This window comes from Anabrus simplex, chromosome 6 (assembly GCF_040414725.1).
Source record: "Anabrus simplex isolate iqAnaSimp1 chromosome 6, ASM4041472v1, whole genome shotgun sequence".
In the NCBI taxonomy this organism is placed as follows: Eukaryota; Metazoa; Arthropoda; class Insecta; order Orthoptera; family Tettigoniidae; genus Anabrus; species Anabrus simplex.
Genome location: NC_090270.1, coordinates 273,945,360 through 273,968,881, shown reverse-complemented (window position 1 = coordinate 273,968,881; position 23,522 = coordinate 273,945,360). Strand labels below are relative to the sequence as shown.

The window sequence follows — 23,522 nt, the reverse complement described above, 5'->3', positions numbered from 1 at the left end:
TCATTTCATTCCAACTAATAATAATAATAATAATAACAATAATAATAATAATAATAAGGTCGACAATCGAAAATGTGGCTTGAAAAGTAAAATAGTCTTATATTTACAGATTTTTGTATACCAAATTCAGAAATATAATTTAAAAATTCCATTACTAGGCCTACCATGTTTTCGTGAAATATTTTAATTTTTTAATGTTTACAGAATCACAATAATAATCTAACAATGAAGGCCGAGAGTGTAGTGTGGACGGCAGATGGTTCCAATATCGGCACAGCGGCGACAATGTGTGCGGGGCCAGCAGCAGACAAAACAATATCCCCGACCAATTGTTGAGGGCGCATGAAGGAAGATCCTTAGAAATAGCTAGAAGCTGGTTCATAATGAAACAAGCGCCCGGATTGATATGGAAGTGGAAAGTACGAGAATTATCCACTGTATAAAGAGCAAAGTCGACAATGTGTCATTTTCTAGACATGAGCCAGTCGCAAGTGAACACAAGCAGTTACTAGACGGTCGCGAGTCCGTGAGTCCGTCAGACGATTACGACTAGTTCGTACGTCGCATGTCCACACTTTTTTCGGCTGGGTGGCACTCTTCTCTGCTGCAGCTCAGTCGGCCCAAGAATAATTAAACGGGCAGACGCCTAGTTGGCTGTCGCCTCCCCTCTCCACCATGGTTTGTTACAGCCTCATCAAGGATGTGGACATTTCTCTCGAGGACTCCTACCTTCTCATGGAACTCCGCAAGTCCGGCTGTCCAGTCGCCGACGTCATCCGACTCCGGGATTACTTCACCTCTGGGCCTGCACCGCAGATCCTCATCACCTTCCGGGATGTCACCGACCAAGTAGCCTGTCAAACCAGAGGTGTAACCATCGACGGCCGGCCCTATGACGTGGTCCGCCCTACTGAGTCCATATTAAGTCAACTCTTCTTTAATCCTTCCCGTGCTCCCTCTGTTTCCACCCCCCCCCCCCCATCTCGTACATTCCCGTCTACGCTTGTCACTTCTACCACTATCACCACTACCATAACCACTTCTGCCACTACTGCCCCGTCCACTTTTACTCTTACTCCTACCACTAGCCACTCCTCCCCTATCATGTCCATACCTGCCACCCCCCTCTCTCCTAATTTACCCCGTCCCCAGCAGCCCCCCTGCCAACCTCTTGGATGCCACCGTCGCAGCTCAGTCACTTTCCCCGGAACAAGAACACTTCTACTGTCGCCCAACAGCCGTCTCCATCCCGGAGTTGTGTCATCTGGGGCATTGACCCTGCCATCAGCGAACAGGATCTACTGCAAGATCTCCAAAGTGCAGGCGTCCCAGCCGGTCGGGCGTACCGTATCTTCAACTCCAACGGCCCGACGTTCATGGTTCGCCTACAACTATCATCAGCTGCCGACGTCGACCATCTCATCACTACCGGCGTCCGATTTCGCAGGCGAACTTACCGCGTGGAGCACTCTCGCTCCCTACCCCGTACCGACTACCCCCCTCCTCTTGCCTCTTCTGCTAGCTCACCACCCGCCCCGCCACCCTCCCCACCTCCGCAAGCCATCTACCAACCTGCCCCACAGCCACCCGTTTTTCTACCGCCCCTCCCCATCATGGACCTACTTCGCCTTCTCGCCACCTCAATAACTAACATTACCACAACCCTCTATTACCTCATGTCGCAATACTATCCCACTCCTTACTCCACCTTTCCGCCGAACCCCCCCCCCCCCATTGTTCCAGCTCAATATATGTGAACTAATTTGTAACTCTATGTAAAATTGTATCTATTTCGACTTGCGCACCCGAGATACGTCAATAAGTCAATAAATTTCTCGTCCCTCTTCCCATGGTGTTTGTGGGGGTTTGTCTGCGTGGGGTGCTTTGCGGGTCTTTCCTGGGTCCCGGCTTCTTGTGACGGTGCCTTTACGCCAACTTCATTAACTATTTTCCCCTCTGGTGTGTACGACACACACCCCCTACACTTTATCTTCTTCATTGATTCTTTCCTTTCTATGGCCGAAGAGCTCCTTCGTTGAGCTGATGGCCCGCCCCTCCTCGTATGAGGAGAGGGAATAAAATAACTTGTTTTCGCTTCGCTTCGCACGACTAGTTCAACGACGCTTAGTTACTTGTAAAAGTGAACTGTTCTGAAACGATACCGTGCTGTGGGAGGTCGTGTTGGAGTACGAGAGATTGGTGTATCAGAGGGCTACGTGTTCGATTACGTTCGTGAGTAAAAACTATTTAGTGAAAAATTCAAACACGAGTGGACTTGTAAATAACTGTGGTTAAACAAATAAAGGCGATATCAAGAACACGCTACCTGAGCAGTAAATTTAGTTTTTCTATATGTGACACACCACCATACTAATTATACTCTTTTGAAACGGTTTATACTTATGGGACAGGGTTTCTTATTCACAGATTGGTTCATCAATCAATCACTGCTGATCTGCATTTAGGGCAGCCGCCCAGGTTGCAGATTACCTATCTATGTTTTCCTAGCCTTTTCTTAAATGATTTCAAAGAAATTGGAAATTTATTGAACATCTCCTTTGGCAAGTTATTCCAATCCCTAAATCCCCTTCCTATAAACGAATATTTGCCCCAATTTGTCTTCTTGAATTCCAACTTTATCTTACTGTACTGATGCCATTAATACAGGAGAACTTGAGTTGCCATGGTATTATTATAGGAAATCTATATTTAGAGTGGATAGGGGGAAGATATCCACTGGGGTAAGACGCTTATAGCTGTGTAGTTCTGTCGGGTATCAACAGATCGCAATACCAACTTGTCGTGCACTTCCTCGCTTAGACCGGCCGAAAAGTCCACTGAGTCTGAGGCTGTGTGATATGTTTTCCCCACTTTGAAATCAAGAAATTCAACGTAAGAATTATAACTGAGTACTTGTTAACAACACACACTTGCCTGAAAGTGCCTAGCAAATTATGAACCAAGTGCAATAGGCAAATGGCATAATATGTTGAGTTTACTGTATATTTCACAGTACTTCTTGCAAGCGTCACTTGATTCCGAAACTGTCATACTGTTCACGTGGCAGAAACTGGAGGCAGTCTACAAACAACCAGGAAATACGGAAGGACCGGTGGGATGTATTGTTTTAGATATTCCCAAGATTATGGCATCCCATAGGGAGTTTTGAAGCGACCTTTAGAGAAGAAAGGTGACAAAAGCAAGTCACGGGTTGACAAAGTAAAAAGTATCTGATTAATTTCAATGTTTTCCCTCGTTCTGGAACAGAATGAGACTGGTGTCTAACCGTAAAACAGAAGATGCAAGAGCTCGACGAGAGATATATATGAGCAAGAAATCCATTCACCGAAGATCTATTAGACAAAGCATGACAGTGACTATTTTGCTGAGTGTGCCCTCAATTATCGTGATAAAAACGGACCTCTGATAGACTGAAGTCAATGAACCTCTTGCGATAAATTGTTACATGAAACCTGTACTAATTCAGAAAGCATGTACAATAACTGTACTGAAGAACTGTGATGCAGGAGTCAGCATTCCATTATTCACTTATACGTTTATTTCTTGATAATCATAACCAATATACTTTGAGAATTATCTCTGTTCCCTGAGTGACATGAAACTAGCATTCCGATATAATCGTCATGTTACCGCGATGCTCGCGGTGGGTTTTTATTAAAATAAATGTCTAAAATATAAAATACTAATGATATGGCACCGCTAACTAGGCCAGTATATAGAAAACATTCAGCTAAGCATGCTTGCTTTATGACGAACTCAAACCCTCATTTCTCAAGAAATTGGTTATCCTCAAAACATCTCAAGGCATCTCTCCTTGATGAACTCTACTAACACTCGCAGAGTGACATATCCTTGGAATATAAGTTTTATTTTCACACTATAGGGTCTATATGCAACCCTTCTCTTCCTGTTTCATCAACAATGACAAGTTGTGTTTCTTGGTTTGCTGCATTGTTGCTTTACAACCTCGTTACAGTCGAGTCGCCCGCTGCCTAGTCCTGACGTTTCTCAGACAGTGTTGCCAATTCTGAACGGTGCAATATAAACAAACGTGAAGTCGTAAAATATTTAACGCATACGTATTATAGATCAGATTCTGTGTTAATACGATGGAAATACGATATGGAAATACGGGAAAATTACCTCTAATATACTGAAAACCAAGAATAGAGTAACCATAATAATAAAACGTTCCAATCAACATTAAGCACACTCCGAGAATAGCGTAAATATAACAAAAAACAAACAAAAACATTCCAGTCAAAATTAAGCCCACTCAGAGTATAGAAGATACGTAATAACTCAATAATAGTAGATTACAGATCTCTTCATATGGTTGTGAGTAGAGCCCTGTACAGATGCTGATATCCGCAAAGTTAGTGTCTTGGCGGATACAAACTCTATGCCAGTGTGGATAATTTTGCTGACAATTTGTAAATAATGAAGTTTATTGATTTTCACTCAGGTATCATCCTATTTTAGCCTGTGATTAGGGGACCCTTGACATTTATATGGAAGAATGGCGATATATAAAGAGCCTTGAGACCATGAAGCCGTACATCTGACCTAATCCTAACTGACGCCTGCCCGCATTTAGTGAAAGGAACAAATGTTCCGAAAGAGAACCACTCAATATGTCAGTAGTCCTCAGAGAAAATTTCTAATAAACGAGTTCTGATGCTAGGTGTCCGGTCTGTTGTATTATGTCAATATTTACAATAACCGCGGATGCGGATAATATTTTGTATATCCCCACAGGGCTCTAGTTATGAGGGCGTGAGAAGAGGAAGTACAAGTCTCTAGGAAGACTCCAATTAGAGTATGATTCCAGTGTATGGGACGCTCAGCAGGATTACTTGATACGCGAACTGAAAAAAAAAAAAATAACAACCAAAGAAAATCAGCTCGATTTGTTCTGGGTGATTTCTGACAAACGAGTAGCGTTACGAAAATGTTGCATGTTGCAAACTTTGTTCTGGAAAGACTTCGAAGTAAGGAGACTACCTGATCGACTAAGCGGAATATTTCGAGCTATCAGTGGGGACAGGGCATGGAATGAGATTAGTAGAAAAATTAGCATGAGTAGAGCTTTTGAAAATATCATAATATGAAGATAAATTAGAATTCAAGAGGACACACTGGGGCAAGTATTTATAGAAAAAGGAATTAGGGATTGGAATATAATCTATTAAGATAAATTTCAATAGATTTCCAGGTTCTTTGAAATCATTTTAAGAAAAGACTAGGTAATCAGTTGATAGAATGACAATGATGAGATTGATTGATTGGTTGAACTATATTATTTCTCCTTTTCGAATTCAGTTACAACTAGGCCTATACCTTCCGTGAAATGGTAGCCATAGTCTACGTACAAGAGTACAAGTAGCTGGAAGAGATCTGAGTGTACGAGAGCAAGACATTATAGGGATTTATACAGTGAATTGTGATAAAATGTTTTTCTGCCAAAATACATTCACATGAAACCATTTTTAGACATTCAGATTTAATTTTTTCTATTGTATTCCCACTCCACCATATATGATCAGGATGACAACCTTGTTGTCTATTTCGTAACTCTCAGGCGTGTAAATATGAGATATCTCACTTATAATAACAATTTTTTGCGCACAATGTGCATAGAGGAAGCCTATCATTAATCGTCAGTACAAAATTGTGTGATTTCATGTGGTGCCTATAACATTTAACATTAATTATAATAACGTAATGACGAATGCGCTCTATGTAAGTGTTAGTCCTTGATAAACTCACTAATCGAGCGAGACCTCGAGGAACACTTGTGGGTATGGTATTTTTCACATACTGTATTTGGTCACATAGCCTGCACACATAGTTAATGTTTGGTTCATGAAATACTTAGTTTTAAGTGGAGTCCGTGAACAGCTAATCTCGTGACTATATGTCTCAGTTGGTAGCCCGTTTCCATCCATTTCCGATCGTCATGGCCTCCGTTGAGTAGAAATCGTCCCGAATGTCCTCTTTTTTCTCTCTTAGTTTATGCATCAGTTTATCATATTTTGCACCTCCTGGTAAAATAAGATTGTATCTCAAGTCCTCAATCAGGAAAGTTTCTCTCGCAAGCTCGTAAATAAGTCGAGATCTTGTCGTCTTTGATATACTCAGGACTCGCTTCAGGTATCTGGATTTTATCTTTTCCAGATCTTCTAATTGCTTCACACTCAGAAATTCTCCTATGATCTCAAGCCCGTACGTTAACACTCGAAAGAGCACCATGGTGTGTCTACTGCAATTTGTGCAGAAAAGACTAGATAAAAATGATAGGGAATCTGACACCTGGGTGACAGCCCTAAATGCAGATCAGTGGTAACGTCTGATTGAGTGTGATTGATGTCTAACTTTTAATTTATTTTTGTGACTTCATGCTTCCACTTTAATTTGTATGAAAGTTACTCGTTAACATGTATCGTAAAAGAATCGCTACGTGATCTAGTAAAGTTATTAAAATAAGCACACCAAACAACAAACACCCACGTAAATACATCAAAGTGGTATGTTCCGAGCTGTCAGTGGAGAGATGGCGTGGAATGACATTAGTAGACGAATAAGTTTGAGTGGTGTCTTTAAAAGTAGGAAAGATCGCAATATGAACATAGAGTTGGAATTTAAGAGGACAAATTGGGGCAAATATTCATTGACAGGAAGGGGAATTAGGGATTGGAATAACTTACCAAGGGAGATGTTCAATACATATCCATTTCTTTGCAATCATTTAATAAAAGGCTAGGAAAACAAGGGATAGGGAATCTACCACCTAGACGACTGCCCTAAACGCAGATCAGTAATGATTGAGACAAAGTCCAAGAACAAAAGATTGGAATAGTAAAAGAATTCAAATATCTCGGAGAATGGATTGGTTGGAATGCTGCGGAATACAAAGCAATGGAATCCAGGAAAAATAAACTTGAACTGGCCTTCCAACGAACAAAATATATATACAACAATAAATTCCTTTCGGGGGGGTTCAAAATTTAAACATTATAAAACATGATTAAACCAGAAGCACTATACTCAGCAGAAACAGTAAACATGGATTTTAAATGCCAGATGGAGAAACTCGAGCTAAAAGAAAGAACATTTTTAAGAAAGATCATGGGATCAAAATTTCAGGATAATAAGATAATATAACTTACATCAAGAATGAAACAATCTTCAAGAAAATTGAAAGACTCTCAGATACTATGTGAAAAAGAAGGATACATTTTTACGGTCATCTTCTCAGAATGAACTCTAATAGATTAACCAAACAAATCTTTGACTTCTCCCGTAACCACAAAACATAACCCGAGTGGTTTAAAGAAACTGAAGAAGACCTAGTAGAATTAAACATTGCAGCACATTCACTATTCGATCGAAAAGTTAAAGTAATAATTAAAGACGTAAATATAAGGTTCCAAGACAAATGTACATAAAAAGGCAAACCTATTATCTCGGAAGAGGAGAGGAAAGGAAGATCAGAAAGAATGAAGAAATACTGGGCACTAAGAAAAGAACAACACACAGAGAAATGATTGATTGAACTTTCCCCAAAGAGGGAGAAACGAAAGAAGACGAAGCACACCAAATTACGTATAAATCAATTTTTCAGGTGTGTGTAATAATAGAAGGAAAACATTCGTGGTGATTTTCGTTGAATTCGAGGCCTACGACACGATTGATTGTGGCACTTTAATCGGTATCCTGAAAGAATTGAACTTAAACAACATAACGAGAGCATTCATGTAACCAAAACCACTTCGAAGGTAAAATTCAGGGAAGAGATACCAGGCGCTTTTGAAATCGGAAAAGGAGTGCTGTAAGGATAAGAGCTGTCACCTGTACTCGTCAACTGTGCACTCGAGAAACTCATCCTTGAGGAGCATAGAACTCAAGAGATGAGTTGGGGCCGAGAATGGGGTCAGACTGGAATATAGGAGCATGAACTTCACAATTGACTGTCTGGCATTCGAATATCATCTCGCGATCTTCTCTGATTCCCTGAACATAGCTGCCAAACAAATCAGCCATCTGCTGGCGGTGAAGGCAGGCATTGAGATCTCCTTTGAGAAAACAAGAGTTCATAACGGTGGAAAAGAAATCACAATCCAAGGAGAGGAAATCAAGACTCTGAGACTTGCCGATGATACTGTCATTTTGATCTGAATCTGCAGAAGATCAGGATAAATTGCTGATTGGTATAGATAGAGTCTTGGAGAAGGAGAAGGCCTACAAGATGAAAATCAATCAATCAATCAATCAATCAATCAATCAATCAATCAATCAATCAATCAATCAATCAATCAATCAATCAATCAATCAATCAATCAATCCTGATCTACAACTACATCCAAAACTAAAGTACGGTAATGAAATGTAGTCGAATGAAGTTAAGTGATTTAGGAAATTAAGTCTTAAAGGAAGTTGATGAATATCATTACTTGGGTGGTAGAATTATTAATGATGGCACAAGTAAAGTCGACAACAAATGCAGAGTAGCACAAGCAAGGAAGGCCTTTCTTAAGAAAATAAATGTACTCGCTTCGAACATTGATATAGGAATTAGAAATAATGTTGAAGACTTTCATCTGGAGCGTGGTATTGTATGGAAGTGAAACATGGGACGATAACTAGATGAGAAAGAAAAAGAATAGGATATTTTGAAATGTGGTGTTACAGAAAAATGTTGAAGGTGAGATGGATAGATCGAATCATGAATGAAGAGGTACTGAATGGAATTGGTGAGAGGAGATTGATTTGGCTAAATTTGAAGAGAAGAAGAGACAGAATGGTAGGGCACATCTTAAGACTCCAGAACTTGTTCAGTTGGTTTTTGAAGGAAGTCTAGGCGGTAAGAACGGTAGGGGTAGACCAAGGTATGAATATGACAAGCAGATTAGAGCAGTTGTAGGATGCAATAGTTACATAGAAATGAAAAGGTTAGCACAGGATAGGGTGGCATGGAAGCTGCATCAAATCAGTCTATGCACTGATGACCCAAAACAACAACAATGAACATCGAACCGACAGTTTGATCGTCGGAGGTGGTAGAGTGAAAAATAAAATGAGCCGAAAGTTCAAAAACCTAGACAAATGGAATATATGCACTATATCCGGAAAAGAAGCCTTCGTATCCCATATCAGGAAAATGGAAATAGCGTACAAATTAACCAGAAAACAAAGTAAATGATCTAAATCCCTCAACTCCAAGGTCTGACACTACTGCTCGTTCAACCGTTCAGATACTTTATATGAAGCTGAATGCCTCGCAATGAATAGTAAAGATCTGATAGAGAAATTGGAAATCAAGGTACGAAGGATTTTGAGCGAAATCCTCGGTCCTGTCAAAGAAAATGGAGAGTACAGGAGAAGACACAACTACGAAGATCACTGACGTAATTTGAAAAATGAGGGGGATTGCATTTTATGTTCACCTGATTCGAATGTTCTCAGTCAGTCTGCACCTATTTTCAAGACCTGGTTCACCGAGGTGAGAGAGACCTGAGAGAAGTGGGATTCACACACGGAGATATTCAAAAGCAGAGCCCTCTGAAAGAGAAACGTCAATCGCAGAGGGATTTCCAAGAAAAAACCCAAACTAATGACAGGAAAGACGTGCCTTGCTGAGAAAATGAACACCACAGGTGTATGCGAGAGTGCTGGGCTGAAGTAATAGAACAGGGAAGAAGAAGAAAAGAGTTGAAATGATGAGGTCTTTAGTTGGCCGAAACGGAATAATAATAATAATAATAATAATAATAATAATTGTAATCGTATGGCCACATCTACCGACAGCAGGCATTTAAGGTTTGAGGTCATCTAGGTTATCTGCGTGTCAATTTCGGTGTTCCATTCCACTCCACTAGATGACGCAGAAGCCGGAACTCTACTGGGCGACATACTGCAGAGTTTAAGGAATGGCATTAGTGGCATTGCTCATAGTTTGATATTGTCAAGGCTAACGATGAGACGGAAACTCAAAGAAGATAATACATTTGTTTTTAAGCATACCAGAAGATACAGTGCCCTGTAAACACGAAGCCTTACCAGGAAAGGCAAGCAAAGGCATTACACTGTCAAAAGTTAAACTGAATGTGAATTCTCGTGTTGTAACAACGGTCGTTATATTTTTCCCTCTAAAGCACTGAAAATCAGATATTCTCCTACGCGCGAAACTAAGAGGTTATGCATCGGATCAGCAAAGTGGGAAAATATAACTGGCTTGCATCTGCAAGACAGCTCCTCCCCCTGTGGCTAGAGGTGGTAGAATACCAGGTGTATGCTTTTTTTTTGTCGCACCGGGTGAGTTGGCCGTGCGGTTAGATGCGCGCGGCTGTGAGCTTGCATCCAGGAGATAGCGGGTTCGAATCCCACTGTCGGCAGCCCTGAAGATGGTTTTCCGTGGTTTCCCATTTTCACACCAGGCAAATGCTGGGGCTGTGCCTTAATTAAGGCCACGGCCGCTTCCTACCAACTCCTAGATCTTTCCTATCCCATCGTCGCCATAAGATCTATCTGTGTCAGTGCGACGTAAAGCCACTAGCAAAAAAAAAAAAAAAAAAAAAAAAAAAGAAGTTTTTGCCGGTTTTGTGGTGAAGAAAACACGTAATTTTCAAGGAAAAAATCATTTTTTTGTTTATTCAAAATATTGGCCATCGGCTTCTACACTCTTCGCTCATCTTTCAGGTAAGTTATGAATATCATGCCAGAAAAAACTGCTTGCCGTTTGCGGCAAACCATTCGTTGAGCTATTTTCCAACTTCCTCGAAATTGCTGAAGTGCTGCTCTGCGAGCGCGTGCCCCATTGATGCGAAGAGGTGATAGATGGTGCCAGGTCGGGGCAGTACGACGGGTGCGGAAGGATGTCCCATGCAAGCGATTTCAAGGTGTCTTTCACTGGCTTTGCTGTGTGAGACGGTGCATTGTGTAACAAAATCATCTGGCCCATTCCAGTCGTCTTTCGATCAATGCGTGATTTAAATTAATAATTTGTTGGTGATAGCGTTGTGCACTTACGGTTTCGCCGCGCTTCAAGAGTTCATAATACACAATACCGCTCTAGTCCCACCAGACACAAAGTATGGTCTTCTTGCCGAAGCGATTTGGCCTTGGTGTTGAAGGACCGGCTTCGTCAGGTGAAAGCCACGATTTTCTCCGCTTCGGGTTTTCATAATAAATCCATTTTTCGTCACCTGCCACAATTCGGTACAGAAATGATTTTCTTGGAAGCAGCATTTCACATGTGACTTTGCGATTTTCTATTCGCCGTTTTTTAAAATCGTGCGGGACCCACTTACCGAGTTTATTGATCTTCCTCATTGCTCGTAAACGTCTGCTGATTGTTTCTTGTGACACATTTAATGCTTGTGCCAATTGCTGTTGAGTTTAAGTCCAGAGCACGCACTGTCTTTCACATTGAAATCACGGCGTTTAAATTGTCGAAAACATGTCTCAATGTTGTAATCGATGGAGCATGTTTACCATATGTTTCTACCAGCAAACGATGACTTTCCACAGCCTTTTTCTTTTGATTAAATAAGAAAAGCAATGCGTGCCGCAAATGTTCTTTTTCGGGCACAAACATGATCACTGAACGATACAACACAGACGCTAGTGTTTGGCGGACTCAACTTGTGTGTGTTGGTAGGTTAATGTCAGACGAACAAACTGACGTATGTGTCAAATTCATACGCTGCGTACTGTTCGCTGGCGCCATCTGTTAGTGAAACCGGAAAATACTTATGCTTACACTTAGTACAAGCACGATATCCCTTGCCTGTCGTGAGAGGGGATTGAGACGGTGCCCAGGAACTCTCAATTAGTGAGCGCGGGTTAGTGATGGGATAATCGAATTCTTTTAATAATCGAATAACCTCCATCTCATAGAATATTCGGATGCGTCATGAATCAATTTTTCGATTTAAGTGTGTCGGATGGATAATCGATTGAAATAAGTGAATAGATGAACTCTTATGAAAAATTGAAATACGTCTTTTTCGCAAACGTATCCTCAAATGTTGAAACTAAATGAGTGAATTTACTGTCTTAACAACATGACTTTTCCTTCGATTATTTCGAAAGCATTCACTATTCAATTGCCTCATTCATTCGAATGGAGTTTCGAAGGAATAATCGAAAAATAATCGGATGGAAAAATATTCACTACTCGGTTGCCTCAGTCATTCGAATGAATAATCGAAAAATAATCGGATGGAAAAATTTCCTATCCGATTGCCTCATTCATTCGAATGCATTTCCAAATGAATAATCGAGAAAATAATCGAATGGAAAAATTCATTATTCGATTGATTCGAATGAACTTTCGGATGAATAATCGAAAAATAATCGGATGGAAAAAATATTCACTATTCGATTGCCTCATTCATCCGATTGCATTTCCGAATGAATGATCGAAAAATCGAACGGAAAAGTTCACTGTTCGATTGATTCGAATGGAGTTTCGGAGTAATCGAAAAATAATCGGATGGAAAAATTTCACTATTTTATTGCCTCATTCATTCGAATGAATAATCGAAAAATAATCGAATGAGAATTATAATCGAATAAGCGATTATTTTGCATTCGATTATCCCAGATAGTGACTGAGTCTGGCATTGCTTTCACTTATTTGTGTCTGGCTCTCGCTTTCTCCTTTCCTATCCGACCTTCCTTGGTCAACTCTTGTTCTCATCCGACCCCGGCGGTATTAGGTTTGCAAGGCCTGGAGAGTCTTCATTTTCACGCCATTCGTGGCCCCTTCTCTTTCTTCGTTATTCAGAGGCTCGGACTCCTTCATGTTTTGCCTCTGATTAGTGTTAAGGTAGGATGGTTGCCTAGTTTTAGGGCCTACTTCGTATTAGAAAAGATAACCACCACCATCACAACCACGCCACCACCACTGCCATTGCTGGGCATAATTATTCATATAAAGCCAAATGAACAGTTTGCAACAGGCAATTTTCTATTGTTGAAAGAGTGACGTGAAGAAACTTTTAGTTTAATTTAAGTTTTCAGTTTTCTGAAGCTCAGCTCCATCTGGGTTGTCAAACATGCCCTGTGTTGCATTCTTAACAACTTGGCAACCCTAATTCTATGCCCCTCGCCCACAGGGCCTGAAGTGGTATTGCTATGGTTACTGAAATTTCGAGTTTGAAACTTACGATAGGTCATTGCTCAAACCACAGTCATGACTTGGAGTTGACTATCTTTACTATCAATGAGCTGTGGGTGGCTGTCAGCCTTACTTATCTAACTTGTCGTATCGTCTTTACGTTTAAAGATAACATATGGTTCATATTGAGAGACAAATGTCGGTCAAGACGACTGCATGAAGACTGCGTAATTAAGTACCTTTATCAAAACCTACTCCAGATTCAGAATGTCTTTATCAGAAGAAACAGTTACATTGTCCCCATCTCTTGAAAATCAGCTCCCTCAGTGGATCAGTTGTAGAGTGTCGGCCTCTGGGTCCGAAGACTGTGGGTTCGCAGACTCGGCAGGGATAGTTGGATTTATGAATGACAGGAAGAAGTGCGACACTTCATATCCTATGTTTGAAAGTAAACATCTCTTTATTGCCCACCCTAGTATACACCATCGGCTTACAGGCAATAAATACACCAAAACACCCAGAAACAAAACAAAACTTTAAACAAACAATATCTAATCTATGTCTCTTAAAACTACTAACTACAAACCCTAACTAATTTGGTGGCGTCGCCCAGGCGGATCACCAGACCGTGGGCTGCGCCACCCTACACTAAACAAACATATCTCTTAAAACTACTTAACTCTATAAAACTACTTACTCCATACTCTAACTAATTTGGTGGCGCTGCAGAGGCGGATTTCCAGACCATAAGCTGCACCACCCTTCACTAAAACTAATATTCTACTAATATCCTTCTATGTCAGAATGTATATTAAATAATGTATGATGACATATTTTGTGTTTGCTGAGAAAAATTAACTCAGACAGAGGTTTCCAAATAGAGTTTCGGTTTCTCTGCCATATAGTGGGTTAAGACCAAAAAAAAAATCGATATTGACACCCCGCCAGCCTCTTCTTTCCTGGCCGTATATATACCCATAAAACGGTTACAGCCGTGCTCACTCACGGTCAGCTCGTTTGACTCGGAGAGAGTATGTCCGACATTCCTGCACCAGATCTAATGACACTTCACTGTTCCTTGAGGCAGCCACAGCAGTTCGTTTACACGTTGCCTCAGGAGGCCCCTTTCTCTCTTCGGTTCTTCGATGGCAAGAATTTTCGGTACTAAACGATGTTCATTTCTTCTTCTGACGTGACCGTACCAGCGGAGCTGTTTATTTCTCCATCTTGTCGCTGATGGGCACAATTCTGAATGATCCTCGTACTTGCTCATTGCGGACTTTGTCGTATAGAGTGATTCCCGCCGGCCATCGCAAAGTCCGTATCTCTGTGAAATGAATTCGCTCTTCGCTGGTCATGCTTTCTTCTGCCGTACATGAGGACAGGCCGGATAGCGGTTTTGTACACTTTGCCCTTTAATTTGAATGTCATTCGCTTATCTAACAGAACACCAGTAAAATACCGCATTTCATCCAACAAACACTAATACGGTGCTTGATTTCTGCATCAGATCCTAGTCATCAGTGGTTCTCCAGCAAGGAATACAGTGTTATGCGGGCCCGCTTGCCATGGCTGAGCAAAGCTGAAGAATACTCTGTCTTCTTGCGACTTATTAAATCCATTTGCCTCTAGTATTACTCGCCATCGTTCCAAGACTACCTCAACCGCCTGACAAGATCCACCAACAAAAACAATATCGTCTGCGTAAAGCATGGTCCACGGCAGGTGTGTCATCAGCTACTCCATCAGGTAGTTGATGACAGTGTTGAACACTACCGGGCTCAATGCCGACTCCTGATGTACACCGACATCAATACGGAGACTATCTGAAACACCTACAGTGGTTTTCACTATAGAAGATGGACTGCACAAGGTAGCAGAGGCAGTACGATATTTCTTTTATTTCTGGTTGAAAACCCAGATTGCCCAATACACATGATCAACGCCCAGGGTCTGTCAGCTCTGGAGAGTTGAGCAGAGACCACAGAGCCCCTAGCTGAGTCTAACATAGTCTGACACACGCTAATCTTTTTCAACTTTTCTATCCTGACACCTGTGGTTAAATCTTGTTCCCTTGGGGCGATATAACGTTCGCGAGACCTACCACAATAGAGTATGGTGCCAATGTATGGGACCTTCACGAGGATTACTTGATCCGAGAATCGGAAAAAATCCAAAGGAAAGCAGCACAATTTATTCTGTGTGATTACCGACAAAAGAGTAGTGTTACGAAAATGTTGCAAAGTTTGGGCTGGGAAGACTTGGGAGTAAGTAGATGTGTGAAAGTTCGCAGTTGCCACAATGGTAAGAACGTGTGAGTACCACGGCGAAAATACAACTATACAAGTAAATATACACTAATATTTTCATTTTCTTCGTATGAGGGCTGGATTCCTTTATGAAAAACGAAAATCCTAACCGAGAATGTACCTGTTACGAAGAATAAAGGAGTATGTTTCACTCGTTTTTCCGAGCTGATGATGAGTTCTGCTTTTGACTTTCTTGCTAGACAGATTTACAGGAAGGCAATTTATTGTTAATACAGAACAAGCATAAAAGTGGACAGTAACCAACTGAACCTACATATAGTTATTTCTTGGGTTAGTAATGTTGAGTACGCGCTGACTTTTCTTCCCAAAATTAATGCTAGTAGCAAAGCACAGTCTAAATATGTAGAAATGAATGTAATTTATAAAATCTAACCTTCTGTTAAATGATTTTAGCATTTTTATTCATACATTATAAATTTTGAAATTAAATTATTGCTGGTAGATAATATTTAGCCGCTAGAAGCAATGCAACTTAATAATTAATACTTAAGTAGGCCTAATAGTTAAAAAATTATTCATCGGCAATTTCTGTGAATGTAGGAAGTAACTGAGAGATATTTCTGGTCATTGTATTAATATTAGGGAAAACATGGGCTAAACAAAAAGTGATACAAATGTTTGTGTGGAAGAAAGGTTCTGAAGAATAGTGCCAGAAGTGTCAAGAAAAAAAAAAGTCAAGAAAGCTACGGTACTGTATCTATGGCCATCTAGTGGTCTGGTCCCCCTGTGGGTGGGGGCGGTAGAATAACACCCACGGTATCCTCTGCCTGTCGTAAGAGGCGACTAAAAGGGGCCTCAGGGGCTCTGAACATTGGAGCGTGGGTTGGCGACCACGGGGCCCTCAGCTGAGTCCTGGCATTGCTTCCACTTACTTGTGCCAGGCTCCTCACGTTCATCTATCCTATCCGACCTCCCTTGGCCAACTCTTGTTCTTTTCCTACCCCGCCGCTATTAGGTTTGTGAGGGCTAGCGAGTCTTTCATTTTCACGCCCTTCGTGGCCCTTGTCTTATTTTGGCCGATATCTTCATTTTTCGAAGTGTCGGATCCCTTCCATTTTTCACTCTGATTAGTGTTATATAGAGGATGGTTGCCCAGTTGTACTTCCTCTTAAAACAATAATCACCACCACCACCACCACCTAGAGGTATGGAGGTAGTCTATTATTATTATTATTATTATTATTATTATTATTATTATTATTATTATTATTATTATTATTATTATTATTGTACCGGTTGGTACACCTATCGCCGCACATTTGAATTTTCCGCCTTAAAGTACTCCTCTACAGCTGAACTTTAAAACTGAATTAATTCAACCGTTTATCTAAAGATGTCACTGTGTTAATTTCGAATTGTTTTTGTTTGCTAATTATCAAGAAGTGTGGACATTCTCTCACAGATGTCTCTACCAAAAACTATGATCATGCACCCTGGTGCGAAGTGAAGGAACTTTTCTTGAAGATACTTTGTATTCATAAGTTGTTGTCTTTACTAAATTTCGTTCTTTCGTTGGTGGGTTGGCAATATTAATCCTTTCTTTCCGCCTGTTTTGAATTTACCCAATCAGTAATTTCTGTAATTAATTTCCCTCCAATCACAGGTTTCTTCTTCATTTTTGACTTGTAAACGCATGTGGGTGTGTCTTAATTATTTATGAAAGGTCTCGAATCTTCCACGAGGGTATAAAAGCTGCTGATTTTATGGTCTCTCGGCCACTCGTACGACATATAGCTTAGGTATGGAAGAATAGCGGGAGGCGGGAAGCGCCTCTTTCATCAGTCAGCAGCCCTTCAAAAAGGTAATGGCCGTTTAACATCTTTATTTTCTTGCTAGCTCAGCAGTTTAATCCTCGGGGAAGGTCCGAAACCGTTTTGTTGTAACCTACACCATTTCGATGTAAAATTTTCATGTTACTTTAACTGTAAATCGGGGATAGAGAGTGCTTTACCCTATCGAGTTCCCCTTCATTTTGATTTGAGGTGACTACGTTTTCATAACCGATTTTCTTCATCTTCCTAATGTATTAAAATTTTCTTATATGAGTCGCCTCCCTAGTGTGGGAATAGCCCCTGCTGTATCGGCTTAGCGCCACTTAGGTTTTAACAAGCTTTCATGTAGGAGTGCAAGTACTCGCCTCCATTCAACTTTGTATTTTGGGTCATTAACTTAACCCGTTTTTGTTTTCCTTCCTGCGAAGGCCCAGTAGATTGGGTACGAGAAACCCCTGCTCCATTATAAGTTGTGCCTTGATGGCAGTTAAGTGTAATAGTCTGTTATTGCCTTTAATATACTTGGACGATTGAGAGCGGGTCAGCTCTTTCTGGTATTTTGAAAGGTGCCTCTAGGAGGCTTGACATTACGAGGTGGGAGCAAGTGCTCCATGTAATTAGGGGTTTTCTGCCCTTTGGTAATTTGTGGTTGTGAGCTGAAAGCTCAAGGATTGTGAAATTGGGGCTCGAAGCCCAGGATTTGTAAAGACACCTTAATTTGTGTTTTCGCTTGTAAAATTATTATTGTACCTGAATATTCATTGTTATTTCACCTAGTGAAAAATTGTTAAATCTTGTTATCTGTTGAAAATATAACCTTTATTTAAATTTTAAATTCATCTTCCGGACTTGTAGTTAGACCCATTCCAGCCCGCACCTTCTTTCACATCTGCTGTTCCACAGATACCTCGGAACAATTATTATTATTATTATTATTATTATTATTATTATTATTATTATTATTATTATTATTATTATTATTATTATTATTATTATTATTATTGTTGTTGTACGTTTGTTGTCTACATATTTTTATTAATGCATAATAATTATTTGTTGGGTACATTGACGAGTAAAACCCTCAAGCTTTGACCGCGTAGATCACACTTCAAACCTACTTCTCCTAAAATTGCATAGACCTGACCTATGAGTTATGATGCAATACAGCTGTTAATGATCTCGCCTGTTATATTAGTAGAACATTTGTGAATATTTCATAATTACAAGGTACAGACGTATCATGTTCATGCATTGCACGGGTCGGACGGAGGAAACAGTTCGCCTCTTTGCGTGACGTCATCGGAGCTACAGTACGGCCTGTACATCACGAAGGCAGTGCTGCAGTACAGTACTGTTGCCTATTATCTGGATGTACGTGATGTCGCAGAAAAGGAAAGCATATGCTGTGAGTGATAAACTTAAAATAATTTATCGTATCATTAACGGGAAATCAAAGGCAAGTTTATCACGTGGGTGGTATGTTCTAGGTTTTCTCTTGTCCTCCCATTCCGTCATTTTTTCACCTGGATTTGAGTTACCCAGGGGACTATGGCGCCGACTGAAAGTGGACTGATCATGCCTGAACTAAGGTAAAATAGCACAAAGGGGAATATAATCCATTCCACAATGTGTGACTGTATAATCTCACAACATACCTTTTTAATTTATTTCATAGTGACCCACATTATTGAAAAATGCCCTAGGAGACATTATGAAGGTAGCCGGCACGACTGATGGATGATGAGAATGCCACGCCAAGAGCAATATAGTGAACCTTTAACTTGTTAGGAGATATACGTGTGTATTACTTGCATACCTGATAAATACAGTATTTACTTGTTCAATACATTCTAAATAGCTGTCATTATAGATTAATAACGCCAGTGTTTAGTTATTTGTTTTATTCGTCACAAGTTTAGAAGAAACGAGTTTTAGTCTCTACAATAAACTGCCGGAAGATATAAAGAACACCTCTTCAATAAAAATGTTCAAAAAGAAGATAAATAATTATTTTAAGTAGAAAAAAATGTAGATTTAATGAATTTTGAAACTGACTTTTATATTTTCCTTCTTGCATATTTAGTAGTTGGTGTGACTGCTTGTTTACTCTTACAGTGTATCATTATGAAACAATTCAATTATATAAAACAAAACATATACCATACGATTATTTTTATAGGATATATTAATATGTTATGAAACTAACGTAACTTATGTGTGATATGTAGTACTTAGCTCTATTCATGTAACCAAAATTACTATTCACTGATTTGATGTAACAAACTTGTATTACTGGAGTGTATTAATTTACTTTATAAATACTCTGAAGCCATGATAATATTAGAATGTACTGCACCACAGCGAGCTTTAGCTCAGGTGCCTCAGCTAATAAAAAAAAATGGCTGACTCAATTCTAAACAGACGCTGTACAGTGAGGTCTCCACTGACATAAATATTACTCACGAGGTAGATTTTCCGGTGAGGGATTGTTGGGGTGGATGAACTCGTAGGCAGTCTTGGAGCTGAAGTAGAGGTAAGGATCTGAGATGTCGCTGTAGCAGTAGTCTGTCTTTCTGGCGATGACTAACGCCGCGGCCGCCAGGAGCAGCACTAGGCCCTTCATCACTCTTCTTGCAATCACTCCTGAAGCAGAAGAAACATAAGTTATGAGCATTGTATTCAGGGGCGTAGTCAAGGAGGGGGGCGGGTGTTACTGGGGGTTAACCCACCCTGGAATGTTTACAAATGAAATTAAACATAAACTGACAGTAAACAAGTAAAAGTCGATTCAGTGTGTTGGCTCTTTTGAACATTCACAGAGACATAATTGCAAAACCAACAGATCTCTTGAATAAATTTTCAAAAAATCCCCGAAAGTTGAATTTTAGATTGTAATCTGAACATACCTTTCACTGTAAAACTATTCGCCTTGATCATATTGTTTTTATTCTGTGTATTAATGTAAGAGTTTGTAGTATGCCGTACTGCAATCTGAATATCAACATAATTCACTCATGCATGCGCGCACCACACATGCAAAAGCATCTTCATTTTCTACCGTCATTTTGTACATCTATACCACCCCCCACCACCGCCACAATCTGTCGATCTTGGCTACGCTACTGATTGCATTTCTGGCGTCACTACGAGTAAGCAGGCTAAAACTCATCTCTGATGGTCGAATGTTTGTGAAATATCACATAGAAATTCAGTGTCGTCTAGACCAGAGGGTGCACAAGAGACCATAATGTAATGAAAGAAATCTCTGCCATAGGAAGAATCGTGTGAGTGAATTTGCTTTAACTAATTTGTAAATTATATAATTAGGACGCTTTGGGACAGTACAGTAATTATCTAGTCTACCACCACAGAAAAACTGAAGCGCTTTCTTAATAGTTTTATGTTTGAAAAGTAGGCTTTATTTGGACACTCTAAAATAAATTTATTTCACCGCTCATGAGCGATAAATCATCTTCACCGCACATTTGATGGCCTACTTTATTGCATCCCTGCCTTCACAACTCAGCCGGAAACATCTTAACTCATACGTAAAACCTCCCTTTTGGCCTTGTAACCTTAATAACTGTTCTGTTCCCCTAGACAGTTCATGGCCTTCTCCTGTGACAGTACATATATCACACCTTTGCACTGTATTCAGAAGTAAGAGATATTATTGTCATTATTCGTATTATTATCATCATTATCATTTCATTTGTGTATTTATTCTTAATATTTTAAGCTGGAAGATCTCCATATGTGATATGCGTAATTTGTTTTGTTCAAGCGGATGGTAAAGCAGTGGTATTTACAACTCGGAAAGTTGTGTGAATCATACGGGCAGCCCAGATTTCGATGACGCGGCCTGGTTGTTATTGTATTGGGACCCGGAAGAGGTTTGGGGCGTGGTCTCGGTATGGCAAGAGGATCTTCCACTCATGATTGAATGGCCAGGTTTAATTTACACGTATCATGAGAGAGTAGGGGGAAGCTGAGCTCTATTTAGGCATGTGAGAAAACGGCGGAGAGATTTGACTGAAAACCTTGGTAGTAAGAGGAGTGTTGTAAATATGGAGTCTTCCGGCAGTATTTTGTGAGAGTATTTTATGTATATTTTGGTGTGTTGATGAGGTGCTCAGGCACGATTTTTAAAAATATATTTGCTTTACGTCGCACTGACGCAGATAGGTCTTATGGCGACGATGGGATAGGAAAGGCCTGGGAATTGGAAGGAAGCGGTCGTGGCCTTAATTAAGGTACAGCCCCGGCATTTGCCTGATATGAAAATGGGAAACCACGGAAAACCATCTTCAGGGCTGCCGACAGTGGGGCTCGAACCCATTATCTCCCGATCACTGGATACTGGCCGCACTTAAGCGATTGCAGCTATCAAGCTCGGTGCTCAGACACGGATGTTATTAAAATATGGTTAGTTATTTTAGAATCAGTGGAGTTATTGATGAACCTAGGTGCAGTTCCTACCTATTTACTGTAGGGGAGAAGGGGGCACATTTGAACAAATTTTGAGAATTTTTTTTCTTACTACCCAAAATATTTTATTCATCGAAATCACAACATTCTTGAAAGAATAACATATTATACATAGTTTCAAATCGAATGAACCACAAAATTAAGGCTCTGATGCACCCTATTAAAGAAATGTCGTATGGCTTTTAGTGCCGGGATATCCCAGGACGGGTTCGGCTCGCCAGGTGCAGGTCTTTCTATTTGACACCCGTAGGTGACCTGCGCGTCGGGATGAGGATGAAATGATGATGAAGACAACACATACACCCAGCCCCCGTGCCATTGGAATTAACCAATTAAGGTTAACATCCCCGACCCGGCCGGGAATCGAACCCGGGGCCCTCTGAACCGAAGGCCAGTGCGCTGACCGTTCAGCCAACGAGTCGGACATGCACCCTATTAATAGAAAACGATAAGGATGTAACATGTTCATAACTACCCCACCCCTGAGGTACCTTTGAACTACACATGGGGCACTTATGAACATACATAAATTGGTACAAAATACATCAATTATGTAAGATTTATGTTGTTTGAAGGACACTTTTCACTTGCTTACATAACTTTGTCCTTGCAGAAGTTAAAGTTCACACCGAAAGTTTTCAATGCTGCACTGCGTGCAGTTCCACCTGAAGTATATGGCGGTGGAAGTTTGACAACAATATCATCTCTTTCAACTTCACTGATATCATCTATTTCCGGAAATAGAAATTTCCATGTCTCCCCGTACCTGCGCATGAATTTTATCTTATTGTCGGATATTTCGATTACTTGACCTACAAACAACACCTTGTTTTTCTTTGTAGCGTATCGAATTAACAGAAAGTCACCTGTTAATATTTTTTCATTGTCTGCCATCTCAGGAGACCCCACGATTTCTTCAAATGTCTCAAAATCTGATTCATCGTGAACTGAAATATCCTCATCACTTTCACTGGACAATGAAAAAGTCAGTTGTTTCTTAGGTTTCTTCTGACTTCCTCGAAATTTGCTTTGATTGTTAGCCTCCCTGCCATATTTGTTCTTTGGAGCAGCCCTCGCTACAGTTTTCTCAATGCAGTCTTTAACTGGGGTAGCTGTTAAAATGCGGGATTTGGCTTTCTTTCTTTGCCTTTTTTCGCAACTAGGTCCAGCTTTCGGAAAGGGTCGAACATCTTCTGGTGAAAGGTTCTCCATTTGTGATCTTTGAGTTTCCTCGCAAGGTTTTCCAGTAGGCCTAGGTGTTCCAGGCCTGGTAGCAGAAGGGACAGAGTTCTCTGAAACAGTGACTTCCTCACTGGTAACGCATGATGGCTCGAAATCGTCATCACTGAAAGCAAGCCTAGAAAAAAGGCCATATTCCTGTCTTAGAAAAAGCAGCAGTTATGTTCTTCACAGTGAAGGAAGCTTGAAAAGCAACATTCGTTAATGCTGCTAAGTCATGAATTGTTATTGTTTTATCAGGATTAGCAGTCATCCAGTCGTGCTGTGCGATTCGTAGCTTTCCTTTGAATGGCCCCATGACTCCTACATCTAGTGGCTGCAGCCGGTGTGTGCAGTGCGGGGGGGAAGTGACCAAAACGATACCATGCTCTCGGGCATACAGAATTGAATCTAGAATGCAATGGGACTCGTGATTATCCATTAACAAAATTATAGGGTCTTCCTTCGAACACCTAGTCATTTTCTTGACATGCTCCAGTACCATTAAAAACAAAGGTCCTGTAATCCAGCTACTTCTAGGACTATCGACTAGGCCCAGGCTTACGAAGA

At 40.5% G+C, this 23,522-nt stretch overlaps 1 protein-coding gene across 2 annotated transcripts in view; it reads right to left on the bottom strand.

The window, feature by feature from the left end:
- LOC136875732 (multiple inositol polyphosphate phosphatase 1) overlaps window positions 1-23,522 on the bottom strand; it is a 278,272-nt gene that overhangs the window by 69,037 nt on the left and 185,713 nt on the right. For both annotated transcript variants that reach the window (XM_067149302.2, XM_067149304.2), the window contains exon 2: window positions 19,710-19,889. In XM_067149302.2, coding sequence (XP_067005403.2) covers window positions 19,710-19,869 — 160 coding nt within the window. In that variant the 5' untranslated portion in view covers window positions 19,870-19,889. The remainder of the gene's footprint in view (window positions 1-19,709; window positions 19,890-23,522) is intronic.